This window comes from Neodiprion lecontei, chromosome 3, assembly GCF_021901455.1.
Source record: "Neodiprion lecontei isolate iyNeoLeco1 chromosome 3, iyNeoLeco1.1, whole genome shotgun sequence".
NCBI lineage: Eukaryota > Metazoa > Arthropoda > Insecta > Hymenoptera > Diprionidae > Neodiprion > Neodiprion lecontei.
Window position 1 is genome coordinate 41,343,597 of NC_060262.1, and position 19,491 is coordinate 41,363,087.

General features: G+C 43.9%; 1 protein-coding gene across 3 annotated transcripts in view; it reads left to right on the plus strand.

The window, feature by feature from the left end:
- LOC107224999 (dachshund homolog 2) overlaps positions 1-19,491 on the plus strand; it is a 184,228-nt gene that overhangs the window by 62,529 nt on the left and 102,208 nt on the right. For 2 of the 3 annotated variants that reach the window (XM_046734382.1, XM_046734384.1), the window contains one exon: positions 16,806-16,948. In XM_046734382.1, the coding sequence (XP_046590338.1) occupies positions 16,806-16,948 (143 nt within the window). Of the gene's footprint in view, positions 1-16,799; positions 16,949-19,491 lie in introns of all 3 variants that reach the window. The other variant, XM_046734383.1, reaches the window with a different exon arrangement.

The window sequence follows — 19,491 nt, forward strand, 5'->3', positions numbered from 1 at the left end:
GAAGTTTACACGCACCGTACTTTACTCACATTCCACATGCGTGTAGCAGCAACACGTCTTCTACGTTCAATTCGGATCAACGCCGTTTGCATCGCGTTTTCGATCACTGGAGCTCGATATATTGCGAGTTGAAATATGCACTGCGGGTGAAGCGAGCAGAGGGTGGGAGACAAGATGGATATCGCAGCTCTTGTTTTGAAAAACCGTTCAACCGTGTGGTTCTTTCTTATTTCTTAGGATAGCCGCAGGCCCCGGTATAACCGAAATCAAATACAATTCCTGCTTATTATGTATTCAGACGTACCGTGGCTTTATCCCTTGCAGCTCTCCCACAGAGAAATAAATTACTCAGCAAACTTTGTGATTCTGTAATGATTTCTGCAATGCCCCGAGGTGATGGTCGTCTCTCAATACGGGCGTTTTATACGCGGTTCCCAGTAAGAATCGCCATCATTTTACAATTACCGAACAAAGTTTGACTCATTGGCCCTTTGCTTCTGCAAACCATGAATTTTCACGCTCATTTCTCAATTTGGAATTGTTGGATTTTTACTTTTCCCATTTTCCCGCGATCGCATCGTTACTAATTTCGAGCAGCTCGTGACTCGCGAAATTTGCAAGTATCTTCCTACGCAGGTGGTATAAATCTGCCGAGTAATGTGGAGCAAACAGCTAGCGGTATTCTCTCTGCAGCTCGGTGCATCTCGATCTGTACACGCCAAAGATCTTCTACGGATTATCCTGAAGCCCAACGGGCGTCGGTCGAAACGAGCTTGCTGCCGCCGCGTTTGTAAACACAAACAGAAATAAATATTCGTGTAAACGGATGGTATGACGATAATGATAATAATTCGTGAAATAGTACCGCGTGAGGTCATACTGGCTAAATATACATTTATATCGAAGATCGAGCCAAACTACATGCATGTGTACGAGGTACACATCAACACTGACATGTGCGTATAAATACATCGCAAAAAATTTGTCAAAAGTAATATAACAAGGAGAGTTGTGCGTACAGATCTCGATACCGACATATTACCGACTAAATTGTCGGTAAGATGTCGGTATCGGGATCTGTACGCGGAATCCTTCTTATTATACCACTGTGAAAGGTATATTTTACCTTCATCATTCAGAGTAGTAACTCGCGAGTCACCGCACTTTAGATTGTCAAAAATTCTCTTCCACCAAATATTTGCGCTGTGAAAAATGAAAAGTCCGTACGGCGGGCTCGTGCAAATTGTACATACTCGTGAGGTAGTCGAAATTTTTGACAGTGATATGCGGCTAGTTGTAAAAATTAGGCGTTAAACGCAAGAGTGAATTATGTGACGGGACGGAAGGCTACGCGATGCAGTGCATCGCGACGCGCGTATAAGCGTCGTAAACGATATCAGTAACAAGGAAGGAAGACGCGGGTGCGGTCTGCGGTTGCGGCTGGCGCCTGCAGGCCGGGAACGAGATTGTCTAGGATCGTTGCAGCCCACGATTCGAAAACGTACGCAGATGGGTGCAGCAGCAGGAGCTAACGCCGCGGCGCGGCGTCTCGTATTTTTAGTTGCCCGCTGAACGTAGGTAGGCACAATGTACATCACGCGTGAATTTCACCCGAACGTCAGACGTTGGTCTCGGATATGCATTGCAGTAGCAGCGAACACCGATGTGTAATAAAGACGAAAGTCGTTATACTTCGGTGCCATGTTTTCCCTCATCGAAATATGCATTCCAGGCTTTTTTGTCGTCCGTTGCAGGGAAAACACGGAGCTGGGAAAACAATTGAGATCAGGTACTGCCATTTGTTATCGAACTCTAGTCCTACGAGTCGAGAATGATTTTTTAGGCAAACGGATGGTAATCGAATTCCGCGCCCTGTTTTTCCCTTCCGACACTTGTTCTCGGCCTGAGTATGATATCACTCGTAGATACACGCGCAACACTCTTGAGTAATCCAAGTTTCGTTATCTCAAATCGTACGCTCGAGACCTGCAGCAGCCTGGTTTGTATAAAAGCAGAGTTGAAAATCTGGAGTTTTCCCTCGAAAGTGTGACGTATAACAATAATAATAATAATAATAATAATAATAAGGGACGAAAACGTGTCTTCGTCTGCAACGTGCAGCGCGAACGGGAAGGAAACGCTGATGGGGCATTAAAGGTGAGGGGAACGGAGAGAAAAGTCGCGGAGGCGTAGAAAATAATATTAACATAAGCTTTATCTAAATGTTAATACGGGCCATTATATATCGAGTTCTCGAAAATATCACAAAGCGTCGCGGAGCTGGGCTGCAGGGCAGGAAAAGGGGGGGACGAAGGAATCGCGCCTTCACCCCCGGCATGGATCCGACCGGGATGTATAAGTGGGACCCCGCGGGCTTAAAAAGCGAGCGTTTAAAAATGGAAAAATGTAATATCAAGTTGAAAGTCGCGAAGCAACAGGGACGCGCCCGCTCTTTATTTTCCCATTATTCAAATATAAATGTAAATGTAAACGTTGATACAAACGGATAGGTAAATGGAAAGAGAGAATTCAATTGTTGTCAGGGAGGAAGGAAAATTAGTTTATAAGGAAGCGACGCGGGAAAAATGCCCCCCGGAGTATAGAACTGCTGTGCACGTCGCGTTGTTGTACCGACGTTCGGAAGAGCCTTCGATTCTCTCTCTACTCTCCTCTCCTCTTCTCTCCTCTCCTCTCTCGCTCTATCTCTCGTCCTCGCCCTCGTTCGAGTCGACCGGTACAGTCCGTCGCGAAAGTAAATCAAACGCTCGAGCAACGATGTCCGCGACCCCTCCGAGGTCCGACCCACGGCACCCGAACAAACAGACTGCACTCGTGGATAGGGAAGGGGCTCTTTATCTCAGTGCCGGAATCAAATCAGCTAGTCGGAATTAGAGATGGCATTACTGGCTATCAGCACATGTGCACCCTGCACCCCAGAAAGTGGGGGAGCACGAATTCGCCTCCTCTCCTCACTCGAAACAACAATGCGACGCGGGTGGACGTCACGTGATTTCACGAACCCCCTTTACGCGTATATTCGGTCGGACGATGCGTTCAGCGCGCCGAAGGGTGACATGTAAACTTACCGAACACGACGTCGAAACTTGTTCATACGATTTTGCTCGATTGCTCGCATCCGGCAAGTTTACTTCTCCTCAAATTTCAAAGTGTTGTAACCTGAATGCAAAATAGTTAGGCCAAGGTCCGGTAGACAAGTTAGACACAAGTCCTGTCTAATTAACAAATTTTCTATGGCCGATGTCAAGCGGCGTCTGTTCGTAACGAGACGCTCGTAATGTAATGAGATGTAAAAGTCTGACATTCGTTAATAAACATTATTCGTTATAACACGAACTCCCGTGTGACTTTATTTGGGTCAGACCGGGAAGTAACCTGTTAAAAGATACCGTAAAAGTGTGAACCTGGTCAAAGGCAACATAACCTTTAACCTGACTCTTAAGTTAATAACGTAGGTGCGAACCTAACCTACAAAGTTTACATGACTTGACCTAACCTATCACGATTATTATTATTGATTGCTGTATAGCAGCACTGCAGCGTACTGACTGAAATTTCTTCATCTCGAATTACGGTGAAGGATAGAGCCGTGGATGCCTGCGGTTTGATAGCCGTTCAGGCAGAGTAAGGCAGAAAGCATTCCTTTCCATTCGATCTGACGAATGACGAATCGAACGGTTAATGTGAAACGACTGGCCGGTATGAAAGGCGCGAAAATCGGCGAACCAATTCAACTCGAAGGCGTCGCTTCATTCCGGTTCGTTGCAGATCGGCGAGGCAACGACAGGTTTCGCTCTTCTCGGTCACACAACGGCGGAGCGGCGCGTGGATATTCCGCGCATCCAATACACGGTCCGAATTCCATTTACCTTTTTGCTCGAAACGATGCAAGACGCGACGCCTCGGGGTGGCCGCTTCTCCTCGCATTTTATACCTATATGCACGTGTATTACGCCACTCGGTCTCGCGACCGCAGAAAAGGATCGAGGAATGATGCATGGTCACGGCTCAGACCGCAACGAAATGTCCACGTGCCCCTCCGACTCTCTTCCCTCTTCCTTCATCGACGAAAACAGCACCTCGGCTGTTAATACGGGGACTTATTACTCGAATAATCAAAATTCTTCAAACTTCGGCAAATGACAGGGTTTATGATTTTGCTTGTTGTGGGTTGACTATAAAAAATAGTTGATTCGGTTGCAGTAGTGAACCGTTACCTCCAATCGAGTGAAAACTGGCCGCAAATACTTGAGTGTTCTTGTCCATTTTCCAAACTTTTCCTTGTTAAACCGCAAACACAACCGTGAGCCCTACGTATCACTTTCCAAAACTGAACTTCCCCATATTTTGTTACTCAGGAAAAAATAGAATACGATACAATGTATATTTCACGGAGCTCAATTCACTCCTTACCGACAGAGTAAAATTCAACTATCTCGACTATTATCCACGCTCAAGCATCATGGCACGTGGGATTACGCTATCCGCAGCTTTCTTGCGTGAGAGTGACGCGTAAGTGAGTGTACCAGTCAATATAAGCAAAATTTTACTCGGTTGGTAAAGACTGAATATAGCATCCTCTAAAGTAGTGAATGAAAAAAAAAAAAAAAAAATTATGCCACATGTGTGATTTTGGGATTTTCATCCAGCGAATCTGTCCATTCTCGTCGATCAAGTGCGGCCGCACCAGCCTTACGTTAATCGCAAGTTACGGGGCATAATTCAGAGATGTTTGCGACGGGCGAAAATCGAGTGGAATTTGGGCACGGACGGCTATATTCCTATAATTTGCCCGAAGGCGATTTTACCACCGCCATCGCCGAGGATTCCGCTCTTGATCTCTGTGCAGCAGAAGTGAGAATAAGAGACGCAGGATGACGACGGGGGGAAACGGGGCGATTCGGAGGCACGCGTGGGTCTCATTTCTCCACCGTTCGCGAGGCTGCGTGGTCAGCAGGAAACGTTAATTTATCTGCGCGCACCGAGGGGGCACAGACCGATTTACGATTGCAGGGGACGGGCTCTGTTTCGCGTCGTCTTCACTTCGCCCCTCGTGTTTTTCATACGTCTGCCTAATCGGCGCTCGTCAACTATCGGAGGCTGCATTCCGATTGGAACATGCGAACTGGAACCGGAATCCTCAGAAATTATCAAACCCTGCTGAAAAATAAGATTGCGGGGAAAAGAGGCGACGCGCAGCAGGTGCTCGATAATTACAAACGTTTCATACTTAATTATAATTTAGTGGATTCAACGTTCTTGGCTGGTAAAGCCTCAACTTTGTTCGCCCTTAGCTCTCTGTTGATGGTGCACAGCGTCACTCGGGATTCTTTGAAACAAATAATCCTGTGTAATTATTCTCCCCTCCTCTTCCTCCCACCATCTCCTCGAGAAAACTCCTTTGAATCGTGGTCGAGCTATTTAATAACGTTATTAATTATGCAATTAAAACCCGTACAACACTCGGTTCATTGCTGCGATTTCAAATACGGTTTCTGCGAGGGACAGCATTCTCTGTCCGCTATAATTCGCCTTGATGGAAGTAAAAAAAAAAAAAAAAACAAGAAAAAGAAAAATATGATACACGAAGAAAAATAATAATAATTTCTCCTTTTCATAATCAATAGATGAATTACATATTATTTCAGAACGTTTCGTAAAATTTATGTCTCATTTTGCGTTAAATCAACGAGCTTTAAACTGCAATCTATACCTAAGAATATTACGTCATAATCCTAGGAACAAGAATGTTCCGAGAGTCGTAAATTCTTGCACTGAATCGCATTAATATGGGCCGCTCCGCTAAGAAGAGCTTTAATTTCACCCCTCGGCCGAATACCTGCTCCATGTTTCTTTCGAGTAACTACACGGGAAGCGGCCGCGAGAATTAGAGCACAATAACTCATTAGAGAGGGACATCATGCCGGCGGCGAAGGGGCGCCGTGCCGTGAGTTTTCAACGGGGAGATGCACTCGAGAAAAAATAAGAAGAAAGAGAAATGGGGGGTGAAAAAAAGTTTTTGGGGGATGTTGCAGGGATTCGTTAACACCTCGCTATTACGTCTTTGTTCTACGATACGCGGCTAGTCTTTGTGAAATTAATTAGGGGATTTCGGACCTTCAACTTTTACCGACAAGTCCGGTAAGTCCCATATCTTACATTCTTTTCCTTCCCGCAGAGAGATAAAATCGCTTCAGACTTTGGGAATTGGTGGGGTTTATGATTGCACTTGCATGTTGTTTCTATGAGGGAAGTTCGATGAAATTGATGGAAAAGCGAAGCAAAGAAGAGGGGATTTGGCTACAAATTAGCGTTTCATAACCTCAAAGTGAGTTAGAAATTCTGAAAACTTGCAACGATTTTGTTACTCAGGGGATAAAAAGAAACGTGTAAAATAAGATTTACTTACTCGGTGGGCAACTCCGACATTCCCTAGATGAATAGCTACCCGCATCACATGATGGAAGCTTCGTATCCTCCAGTTTTTCTCATTTCGCTGAGATCGCATATAATTGTACATCAGAAACACGTGCGACTTGATCAAGAATGTTGGCTTTCTAGCTGGTACGATTAAATATCCTTACTCGACAAACACTGACCGATGTATCAGACGTTACAGCGTGTTACCGAAAGTAGATAAGGAGAAAAAGAAAGTTGATAAATGATAACAAGGAAAAAAAAAAAGAAAAAAAAAAGGAAGAAGAAGAGGGGGCGCGCTCTTGTTCGGTCAAAAAATACTTTGTTATCTTTCAATTACTCGTATCGTACGAGCGATAATCGATGTAATAAATTTAAAAAACACACCCTGCAGAGAAGGCTCGGAGTGTATCTTCTTCCTGGGCGCGTGGGAGTGCAGGGAAGGCTCGGACACCTCCAGGTAGACGACGACGTCCGGCGAGGCGCCCGCGGCGCGTTTCAATTTCGGTCCCTCGGAGGTGCAAAATATCTATATTACCGAGCAAACACGCGATACGTCGCGGCGTAAGGTATAATATATATACCTGCGAGGTTATACGCAGCGTCGAAACTTGGTCAATAAAAGTAATTGAAAACTCCCGCCACAAATGGCGCGGTCCCACGCAAGAACAACTCCCGATGTTGCTGCATGCTCTTTACAGCTTTGGCTGCTGCGGAACCAGAATCCAGCCTTGCTTTTTATGAATTCCCACCCTCTCTTCCTTATTTACCCTTACGGGCAATCAGCCGATACATGTATGCGCATGTCGTACACCACATACACATATTCGCCCTGTTGTACCAGCGTCGCTTTCTCATCCTGCTCCTGCTCCTCTTCCTCCTCTAATCCTTCCAATTTCAGTGTTTATTTGAGGAGGCCGCACGTTTCAGGATCTAATCCTCCCGATTTGTCCCGCGAGAGGTTGCGGATTATCTACCTCGAAGGATCATCCGAGCAGATATACTTCTCGCGTCCTTCCAGCCGATGCTAATGTGTCTCGGATCATCCTTGTTAATCAAACTGGCCAAACTGAAACTTGCAGTTTTCAATCGAGTCGTAAAATCATCAGACTTTCATCACAAATAACGTGATCAAGGTGTTTTCAGCGCGGTGTCACATGACGGATTCAAGAGTTTTTACAAGGATTTATGTCATTCTTTCGTTAAACTTTGAATCGAATTGGAATTTTTCGTTAAATGAGGGCGCTATTGTCGAAATGCGAGCTTTGATCAGCTGGTCTTGAATAAATATCGTACAGACGTTGCATCTGTTTATTTATAATTTGCTAATTATTTGATTATCGATTCGCGTGACGATTCATCGATTCTAGCTGACCAGAACGCATTTCTAAACATCGAATCGATCAAATCAGATAATTTTCAAAACAAATCGATATCCTACGAAAGAATGAGATGGATTCTCGTAAGAACTGTTAAATCGGTCACGTGAAACCATGCTCGAAACGCTTGAATATAATATTGCCAATCCGATTCCTGTCAAAGATATTATCCCGTATCACTATCAACAGCCCCGACCATAGTTTGTATCAAGAGGAGCAAAATTCGAGCCAACTAAGAACATTTCGTCAAATTTCGTTTTTGTACAATATCGTTATCCCGGCAATTCTAGGACCCCAGCATCGCAGTGCTAGGGAAACGTAAATAAATGAGCTTACACACGTACCGAAATGATAATCCCGACCCATCGTCGGCCACCCAAACTCCGCAGCATCAGCAGCAACAGAAGCCTAAGAATTAAAATTAGCTCCACCGACTGCGCTATGCAGCAGTGTAACTTCTACTTGCTTTATGCAGCCAGCGCCCCACCGAATATTATGCAAAGCCACGGCAATAAAAATAACATATTGCGACCGAGAGACGGGAGTTTTAATCCAATATTTATACCGAGATAATTTCACCCCCCTTCCTTATTTTTTCTCCCTTCCTCTACCGTCGCTCGGCTATATCTGCACCAACACACATATCCCATTATATGCGCAAGTTCCGAAAGATTTCTTTTGTGTTAGCCAAACTCCAATTTTTCTCGATTGCGGTTTTTAGCACGGTGTAACCCTGAACCTTGGCTCGGCGAGTTTTTGTAAACCTGTTCTTTTTTTCTTTCTTGAGCACAGGTACCGTATACGATATTTGGGTCAGTTATGCGATCAGTGATCAGCAGAGCTCGGAATTATACCTAAGGGTCTGGTTTTCTTTTCTTTATTTTTTTTTTTTATCGATTCTCGTGGTTCAAATAGGTACGATTGACACATGTTATTATGTACATCAGTAATTCATCGTGCACATGTCTTTTGGAAATATAAGGCTGTGGATTATACCTGTGATGAACGGGAATGATCGTAATATGTAGGTTAAAAACGAATTTCATTTTCAATACGTAATATAAGGGTGAAAAAGAGAATAAGGAAAAAAATGTTCTTTCCCTGCAGCAAAAGTTTGGAGCATTGTAGTAAAAATTGAAGGATTTGGAGGGTTGGGGTGTTTGCCTGGCAGAAGGGAGGGGGCTGGTACAGGAACCGTAAAAAGAAAGTATAGCCGATCATCCAGCCTCCTCCGACGCATTTTCCGTTCATCTCTTTCTCCGTTTTTATTTAACGTGTGAAATCGGACAAATCCAATCTGACTGGATAGTCGTAAAAATTTATAATTTGGAAAATATTGCGGGTTCGGATTCGCGCCGCGGGGTACATATGTACGCCGGTTATGTAACGCTCGCGCCTCTTACATACATATACTGACGGAGCGGTCGGTCGCTTCGATGCGAATCAAGTTTATAAAGCGGGAAATCGAAAGGGCGCGGGGCGGCGTAAAGGGCCGATAACGAAAAGCGACTTTTGACGAAAATTGAAGTCGTTGTTATGACGGGAATTGCATCCGACGACGGGGCTTTACGACGCCTTTCCAACGGCTGGATAATACCTACGGCCCAGAAAACCGGGAAGCAACGCAACGCAACCCCCTCCCCCATGACCATGATAATTCGACTACGAAATGTCCCTGTCGACCTCCTAGGAGAGTGCACTGCCTGCAGGAGACGGGGGGGATCGGATCGGCCCGAGTGAGAGCACAGAGGGAAATCAATAGCGGGTAGATTCTCCTGCAGTTCGCATGTAAGGGTTGCACGGCTGAAACGCCGACCACCCTCGTCCCTTATACCCACAACGTATAACTGCACTGATACCGAAAAGCTACATCGTCCCGACAGATGTAAGGTCACGTGTAATCCGACACCGCAATTTTGTACACCCAAGGGTCGATGGGTGTGTTGGTTCTTTGAGTTGGTAGTATCGAAGTACGGCGCGTTTGACATTCAACGCAAAAAGCGTCGGATTTAATCTAAGATAATTGTTTGCTAGAAAATTCGGCTGCTTCAGACAGCTTATTTTATGGTATGTATTTGACACTACGTTCCGTAGACATGCGTCACACTTTTGCAGTCAGGGAAGTTGTGGCATATTGGTGTAGAAATTCTGAGCAATCAAAAGTAGCGTTGATTACAATTGTAGAGAAACTAGAAAGTTTAAGTGGTCAAAACATTGAGAAATAATTTTGCCGAACAAGCCGTTCGGAGAGTTTAAATGAGAAACTTTTGAAAATTGAAATCCCTTCAATTAATTTTTAGCATAGAATTTTTGACCGAACGGAAGTCCGACCAATTCGAAATTTCGACTCGTCACGACTGATGGAACTATTCGTAACGGACGATCTGAATTGCTTGGTCATTTTGCAAATTGACTTAGATTCGTGTAGGGTAGAGACTCGGCATAAATAGAAAGGAAATTAGGGTGTAGAGCTATAACGGTACACGAGAATTGGATAGGCTGCATTGGCATCTTCAGAATCATCATTAAAAATGAAAAGATAAACACGAATGTACTCTAATTCCTGAAGTTGGATAACATTTGGACGGTGTATATTCGTTGCAATAACTGCGTCATAAAACCGTCAAACCACAAACAATTGTATACACTTAAAGACCAAGACTAAGCACCGTAAGAATTGAAATGTGATTCTCCCTGGAGAGTTGTCGTTTCGATCGTTTTCAGGTTGCAATTTAGTGCAGTGCATAACATAACGCGAAATAATATTCATTGGTATTGCAGGGTAATTGAAGAGGTTGATGCCATTATACTCTACGGGATTGGAACTCGATCGGTGTGCAACCCCTTCTATACAATCGTCGATGAGGCGTGACCTTATACTCCGAGTATCAGAGTCGTGTATACATATATATATATATATATACACATATATAATAACCGCAATGGATCCGATCGCCATAACTCGGTGAAACGCGTGGCACGGAACGAAACTCGGCGGGTAATCTCCCGCATTAATATCCCGTGAGAATAAAGCCCCAGAAATAAAAAGGTATAAAAAAAGAAAAAAGAAAACGAGCTCGGCAGCGTCGGGTTCCCGCCGGGACGACGATTGTAAACGGAAACTGGGGCCTTGCTTCATTCTAGAAATTTTTCACGCTCCCACACCGGGTTGTTGAGGGAGTTTATTTGACTCTCGGCTGTACTATTTGCGCGCAAGACGGTAGCCGCATACACACCCCGTGATAACGGAGGCAGTATTTCAAAGATAGCGCTGCTGCAGGTAGGCCGAACACGGATGCAGACTGTCTGACTCTACGCACACACTGCTTCAACAAAGCTCTCCCTTGTTCAACGCTAATTCGAGATTAGGCCTATCTTTCTTCTCTCGACTTCCGGCTGACCCATTATTTCCTGTTTCTCGCGGTCGCCGATATAAGCTCCTCGTTTGTAACTCGTACCCCGCATATTTTGCGGGACAAGGATGAGGATTGACGAATCAATGGGGAACTGCACTGTATGAATAAAAAACGTCGGGGAAATCTTTAGCAATTTTACGCTAATTGCTGGTGATAATGATTTTGGTCGAATTCGAATTACGGCACTTGAGCGTGTGAATTATCAAAACTTTTATCAAACCGTTGACGTCTTTGGTGAGGGTAAAAATATATGGAAAGGTGAAAAAATCGAAGGGCCACAATATCGAATTTTTGAAAAAGCGAAAACTTGATACACAAAATTTACAAATGTCGAAAATCGAAGTTTGGAGAAGTAAAAGATTAGAAAGGTCAGAACATAGAATGCCAACTGTAGAATCATCGGAATTTTGCTGTTACGTGTTTCAACCTTTCCATACTTTGTCTTCCTGTATTTCGATTCACCATGTTTTCAACTTTGTGTACTTGAACTTTCCACATTTTTAAATTCCACGAATGAAAATTCGATATGCTGGTCCTTCTATGTACGTATATGCTCAGATTCATTAGTATATTGTCTGGTAAAGATGTTTTTTCATTCGAGTTCACCATCGACATTGACTCAAATAACGTTCATGAAGATTTTCGAAACGTTGATTGACTTTCCTCTAACTTTCGATTCAGATGCCGGACGGAACTCATTTATCTCATTTACACGCCTAATTCTTTGCGCCACAATTATACACGTATTCCGATTTCTATCAATCCTTTGAACTTTTGCTCCTCTTTCTTCGCTTCGTACACTTTCGCTGCGCGAATATCGCTGCCTGCTCTCCCAGATTATTTAATTGAACGGTGCAGACGAAGCGCGAAAACGGGGTTTCGCAACCCTTCGCGTGTAGAGCCAATGCACCCCTGCAGAGTCGCGCCGCCGCCGCCGCCGCCGTCCATTAATAATACAACCGTATACCCATATTGGACACAATTCACCTTGAAATTAACTGAAATTACTGGTACCCGATTGCTAAACCCTTGTGCCAAATTGACTTCGAAATTGACAATTCGCCCCTCGAGTTATACTATGTGGCGAAGAAAAGTCATCAGCTTACGAGGCGCGAGTTATTCTATATCGAAACTTTGCCGACGATCAGATATTGTTTGTTCGTTACTTGGGGCGACACGAATCTTCTCACGTGAGATAAAAGTCTTCGGAATTTCGGAGCAGAATTAATCGTTTTGTAATCGCTTTGCTGCATTGTGTAACAAAATATTATGAAATTTGTTAGTATGATGAACCCTAATTTAAGGGAAATTCAAGCATTAACCTCTCTGGGTATATACATACATATACATGTATAATAAATACAGCATTCCACGTGTGTACAAACCGCGTGAAAATAACGGTAGAGATAATGCGAGTGGAACAGCGAGCAAATTTGTTAGCAGTCGCAGAATTTGCGTACAATAATGTATAAGCTGTAGAAAAAATATAGAAGAACAGAACCAAAGCGTGAATTTGTGCACGCGTATGTTCACGCATACAGTATCTTACAAGACGTTACACCCAGCCACATGCATATTAACTAGGAAGAGTCTTGGCTCTTCTAATTGGAATCGTAACGAATAACAATAATAAGACAGTAGGACTACAACAATGCTAACGCCGAGGTTTTCTCGATCTGATAATGCGTCACGATTTGTTGGCTGAGTTTTAATTGATTTAATTACGCACCGTGAGTAGCATCGCCATGCATTCGTATATTGTACGGTGATATTATAATGAAAGTAAAAAGTTTCCGTTGAGACTGAGAAAGAAGAAAAAAAAACAAAGAAACTTCCCAGCTGCCGAGGAAACGTTTATAACGTTTCTGGATCTTACACAGTGTTACCGGATGATTTCCATACAGTGATTTCCGGGTTACACAGAATCACAGAAAAACACAACCGATCTCTGGAAATTACTTAGAACGCTGAAAAATAGTTGCAAAATCAATGAAAAAGACTCGACATATCGATACGTTAACGAATCGAAACCATCTTACGTTTAACTGACTTTATTTATTTCCGATTTCGGTTATCTCGATCAAACTTCGAGCCGTTTGAATTCCTTTCATTTCACACAATTAGCGTTCCAACTGTCGAATTTACGACTTCCTCGTGCTGCGTTACGACTGTGTCTTTCTTTCTCCATACGCGATGCAGTCGCCGGCTAGATCCCTCGATTTATCGCCAAGTCAATATCGGTACACGATTGGTTGATCGAGACCCTCTTGTACGTGGATAATATACGGCGTGTACAGTGTGATCAGGAATCCATACGTGCTCGTGTAATTTGCCGGTAATTTCGGCCCTGCTCCGCTCGAAACGACTCACGGTTAGATAGGTTATACGAGTGATGGATCTTTTCTCGCGAGAGGCGCATGTGCAGGAGGCAATTAAACCGATCCCCAAGCACCTGGCGACGCGAGCTCGCAACGAGTTCGACGATCGTTTCCTTTCCTTTTCTTTCGTGTCGTTTCATTTCGTTCATATTTCTCCACCATCGATTTGCGGGCAGAGTGTATGCGTGGATAAAAAAAAAAAAAAAAAAAAAAAAAGAGTAAGAAAATAAAAAACGAGTTAAGTAACTGGACTAAAACAAGTAGGAATGAACGGGAAAAGAAACGAAAACGCATCGTCTTAATCGACCACCGTGCAGGATCGTTGAATTTCCTTTTCGAAGACAGCTGAACGATCCCTGCATGCGCTGCAAGCGTCTCCAGATTCTCGTATGTGCGCACCTTGTGGATGGTTTTTTGTAACAGCGATGGCCACTCAACTGAAAATAATCGGTGCAACGATTAATCGAGTCCAAAAAAATAGTCGAACACGACTCGATCGAATCGGTAAAATTAATCGATTAATCGATTATTTCTTATTTCTTTGAAACGGTGCATATGAGACCAGAATTTCGTAAATTTCAGTATGTAGTTTGAAGAGTGGAAAAGTTTCTTGATAATTTATAGTTTCAGTAAAAATATTTTTCAATTTCACGTGAAAATATTTGTTTATCCTTCACTTAATGTATTGAATATGTACTAAGTAAGTAAGACAATGCTAATAATTAATACTTCAATCACACGAATTGAGGAAAAATAATCGAGTCGATCGATTAATTGGGAAAAAGTAACCGATTTTATCGAAAGTGGATTATTTTTGGACATTCTTAGGTTTTACAGAGAAAAGCGCTGGCGCTAGCTTCCGAAAATCAAATCATCCACTTATTTCTTCAATTGTATTTATCAAATTTCAAAAGTGCAGCTTTGCCAAATGACTAGAATCATTTGTATAGAATTCTTTGAGTGACAGATACAGTAATTGTGTAACCTAAAATTAGTTGTTTGATTGCTCGGAAGATTATACCTACCGTGAAAAAACAATCACCTGACTCAATTTTATTTTCACTCTTTTCGGTTGTATGAAAGAAATAACGCTCTGATAATAGGTATGATAATCTTGATATTCTTCATTTATTGATCTTGCGTCAAATTGAGCTTCGCGGCCATATTGAATTCGTTCACTCAGTTGACGATTTTCGCGTCTTTTTTACCGAACGTGAAAGTAGCCAATTCCGCCACTAAATGATGGAAATTTATAAGAAACTTGAATCAATTGTATCGATATTCATCTATACATTAATTCGAACTACTCTTATCGATTTTTGGTACTTCAGAAATCGTTCGTGCTGCGTATCCACATCGATTCGATATTATTTCAATTTGTCATTTCCCGTTCGCATTGGAGAGCACCATAGGCACACGATGACCGAAGTAGATATATCTGGAGAGGTTCTGGGCCAATCTGCTTTACCATGCGAGTAGGGGCTACAGGGTGTCTTTCACCGGCAGCCCCCACTCGCATGGTAAAGAAGATTGGCTCTGAATCCCCCCCCTATATACCCACTGACCAGCGGTGGAAATATGACGGTTCGACTAGTGCAGGTATTATACGAGTTAAGCGTTTAAGTGCGTTTCTTGTTTTCGGTGTAACCCGAAGCTAAGCGGGTTAAAGGATCACGCGGATATAAGCGGCCCGCGTAAGCCACAATCTGCAGACCCTGGTCCGCCTGAGAAACGTCTGCGGGATAGAACGAGATGCAGCGTGTAAGACGAGCAGTCGAGAAGGGGGGGAGGGGGGGGGGGGGTGACTTGGGATGAAAAATTGGATTTACAAATCGGTCCCGCCTGTTGCTGAATCCGCAACGCGACAAAAAACACGGCGAGTTCGTTTATCGCGAACTATTGACGAGGTAAAATTTCCCGGCGGGAGTTGAGCCAAACGTACCGCATGTGTAAGCGATTGTTTGGTTGTCTTCGTAACTTGTATGTAAAAAAGCAAGGAATCAAATCCTGTTCCGTGTAATAAACAAGCAGTGTTGAAAATTTTACCGGCAAAGAAAGATAAACGGTTTTATCTATCGCTTCAACTAAATAAATATAAATGAATGTAATAATTCTCACACAACTTGTAAAGATGTGAATTAAGCATAGCCACAGTATTAAAATCAATTTAAAACGAATTTGCAACACGACGCAACAATATTGCAAGAAATTTGCGAACCTTGGGGGTCCCGCAATACAACGTGATGTTTAAACCGGTCTTATAATTGCTAGGTTATAACTCCGTTCGATGGTCTCTGATCCCACGGCGCGAACTCGACTTTTAACTTTTCGTCTAACGCAACGGGAAGGTTTCTTCCAAGCGCACAGATAGCTGCCACGCCATGCCTGCTTTGTCGAAATATCATGTCCTCATTGTTTCGCATCAAGAGCTACAAGCGCGTCATCTCCGGCTTGCAATGCGCGTGAGACCATGACCCCCGCTGCTTTTTTCTACCAGGCCATCATTTTTGCACTCGCATTTCCGCGGCTCGCCTGGACAAACATGCCTGTACCTCGGAGGAAGTTATCGAGAGATGTAAACCGTTCTTGTGCCCGTTTGTACGGTGCCGCGTTGAATCCTCGCGGCTGCTGCACGACGGACGCAATTATTCCCTCTTTTCTACGATTCCTTTGGTCATTCTGTATTTCTTATCTCCCGCAGCACGATGCTTTTGCACAGCATACCAAGCTCCCCGTTAGCCATTAGAATCATCCGCCTCCAAGACTGGAATGTGAACGAGGATAGTTTTTTTCCACCGCCGTAACGTTTCTTGTTGTATGTAGGTTATACTGCACGGATATAGAAATCGTGGGATCTTCTCCTTTCGCATATCGGACGAATCACTCGCGCGCAATTACACACTTTACACCCGAGGGTTTGAATCAATCATCGGAAGACCATCGAGTGTAATCTGACAGGAAACAAGAACGAGCGTAGAAAGTGGAACAAAATCAAGCAGACTTAACGTTTCAAGTAGAATTCCACCTTCCTACGACATTTGAATGCGTAGGGATTGGACTGATTGAGAATAGCGCGTGCGACCGGAGTTTGCTAGGATTAATTGTCAGAGCTAGGCGACGACGATTCTCGGGTAATCCGGTAACTCGATGCCGGGTGTCTCTAACGACAGTAACTCTCTACCATTGTGCAGCTCCAGGCCCGGGAGACCCCCGAAAAGAGCCTCCGTCGGCCTCAGCCTTGCCGCCAGCCACCTCGCAGCCGCTGCCGGACACCATCCTCATCATCCCCTCAAGAAACACCGCATGGACAACGGCGACTACTACGAGAACGGGCATCTAGGTGAGGAGAATCATTATTTATACCATTATCATGTGACTACCGAGTACCTGTAACGCATACCGTAGAATGTGAGGAAAGAGGTGTCTACTCCGTCGATTCAAGTTCAATTTACCTTGTCCTTCGGGTTTTTGCACAGTACTCGTACGTGTAATACATTCCACGCGATGGTAAATGATTCCAAGTCGAGATAACTGCTGCGCCAAGCTTACATCACTTCGATAAGTACCGAATGCTCGACTATCACGTTCAATCGATACAAGGTAAGTGTACCAGTTATTGACATCTTTAGACCCAGTCATTGACCCTTGCAGTTTCCAAAATTGTGAATTGACGGCAGAAATTGTAAACTTCTCGATGAGTAAACCAATCAAACCGGAGGTTTAGACACTACAAATTTATGTTTTAGTAATTTTAAAACTAAGGATCAAACAGATACGACCCAAGAAGGCTAATGATTGGGACAGGGTCAACAACTGGTACACTTACTCTCAACCTTTTCAACCAAGACAAGCGATCCTGGCTTCAATCATTGGAGTGATCAACACGTCAAAAGACGCGACCGATCAGTCCTCTAGTTGGTTCTCCACTTTGGCGGGTCGCGAATCGGTGCCACAACGCAATGACATTACATTCCGTATATTTCTCTCTAGTTCTAAAGTATAACTGCAGCATGTGCGTACGTATAATGCATGCAAATATTGGGACATTCAAACACCGTAGGCACCGGCATTTGATTACGATCGCGTTGACCCCACTGCAGCGCACCGTTGCAATCAAATCAATTAATTAGGGGAATCAAACGCACTTGGAGTAAGCAAATTAACTGCAGCAACTGCACGCACTACGTGTTGCGGCTTGCGGCTTGCGGCTGCGCCCAGTCGCCCCGTTTCTAGATGCACAAGTTATGAGCGTCCCATGCACATTGCACACCGTACGTATGCAGGTATACGCCGTTGTGAATACATCGGAATGTAGGATCGCTAATATTTACCGCAAACGAACGGTCCTCTGGAGCAGAAACGACTTCAGAAGCGGTGCAGAAACAGCCGGACTCGAATAGCGTTGTAATCGTCGCGATTGAATCGTTTCGGAGCTCGGTTTGACACGGAGAGAATAAAAGAGGCACGTCAGGTTTTTTGATAAAATCTACTTCGTAAAATGCAGAATTTACTCTAGAATCAACAGTGAAAACCACTGAAACACGCTGTGTGTATAAAAAAAAATACAGTCAACATGGATATTTTGTTTTTGTATCAAAAATTTTGATATTTCCCTCTTTTCCCGAAGTTTTCAGTAAAATCTGCTATTTTTCTTCTCTCCGTTAACGGCTGAACCGCGGAGAATCTGCAGTTTTCGAGTTTATCAATTTCCGCTCAGCCGACGTATGAACGACTAATTGAAGTTAACTCTTTTAATGCTGTACGAGTATACAACCGGAATACCGTGTTTAAATAATAAATCATAGATGTGACGCGCGGGGTTGCGCAATCAATTTTACGAGCAAATACTGCGCTCCGCGAGTTGAGTAATGAATTAATAGTGCATGCAGGGTTTGTACGCAGTACGTAGTATTCGGGTTGTTACGCCGCTGGTCAAAGCTTATACGTATACATGAGCGTTAAAACTTCATTCGAATATCTGCACGATCCGAGCATCCTGCACAATGATCACGAAATTGTTTCATTACTCTCCGAACGGTAATAATAGTTCTAGTTTTCGGTATTTACACTTGCCTGGCGGTAACCACGAAGCTGGTACACGAGAGAGTTGGCAAGAAAATTTCGAACTGCACCGATAACGCGCAGCATTGCAGCATATCTCTACGTTACATTCGATTCGATCTCATTAGGGCGGCATTTCCCATAACCGTAATTAATAAAACGAACAACCTCGATCAATTTGCGATATAGGTTCGTATACACGTAGGGACATCATACAAGCGTGCGGTCTATGGCATACCCATTCAGGGAGGACAATGGGAACACAATAGCTGTTCATTGTTGCCGATACGCATCTATGCTGTCTCTACGAAATTAAAAGTGATGAGAAAAATAAATAGCGAGTGCTGCACACATCGGGGAAAACGGCGGGAAGGGGGGCGGAGGATTGTTTAACTGCCGGCGTCGCCGCGTGTCTGACGGCGGGGCGAAGAGGTGCGGTAAGAGAGAGAAAGAGAGAGAGAGAGAGAGAGAGAGAGTGGTGGATAGATAAAGAGAGAAACGGAACAAAAGCCCGCTGTGAGCTGCAGCTACGCTATCGCCCTCGAGCAGTTTCCTTCCTTTCTCTTTACAGAGACCTGGGTTAGGTTGTAGTATCAATGCACACTGGAGTACTCGGCACAGTGCAGTGTGCAATGTAACAACACGTATGTAATAATTCGCGGCCAAGAGAAGCGCGTCAGGTCACGACAGACGAGCAGTCAAGTAAGTAGAAGAGGGATGGGTAGACTGACGTTTAGGCATGGAATAGGCAGCCGATTGTCAAGCTTCACGACACGACGGCACGTCCTTCGTCAAAACCGACCGACTAATTGATGAGCGCAC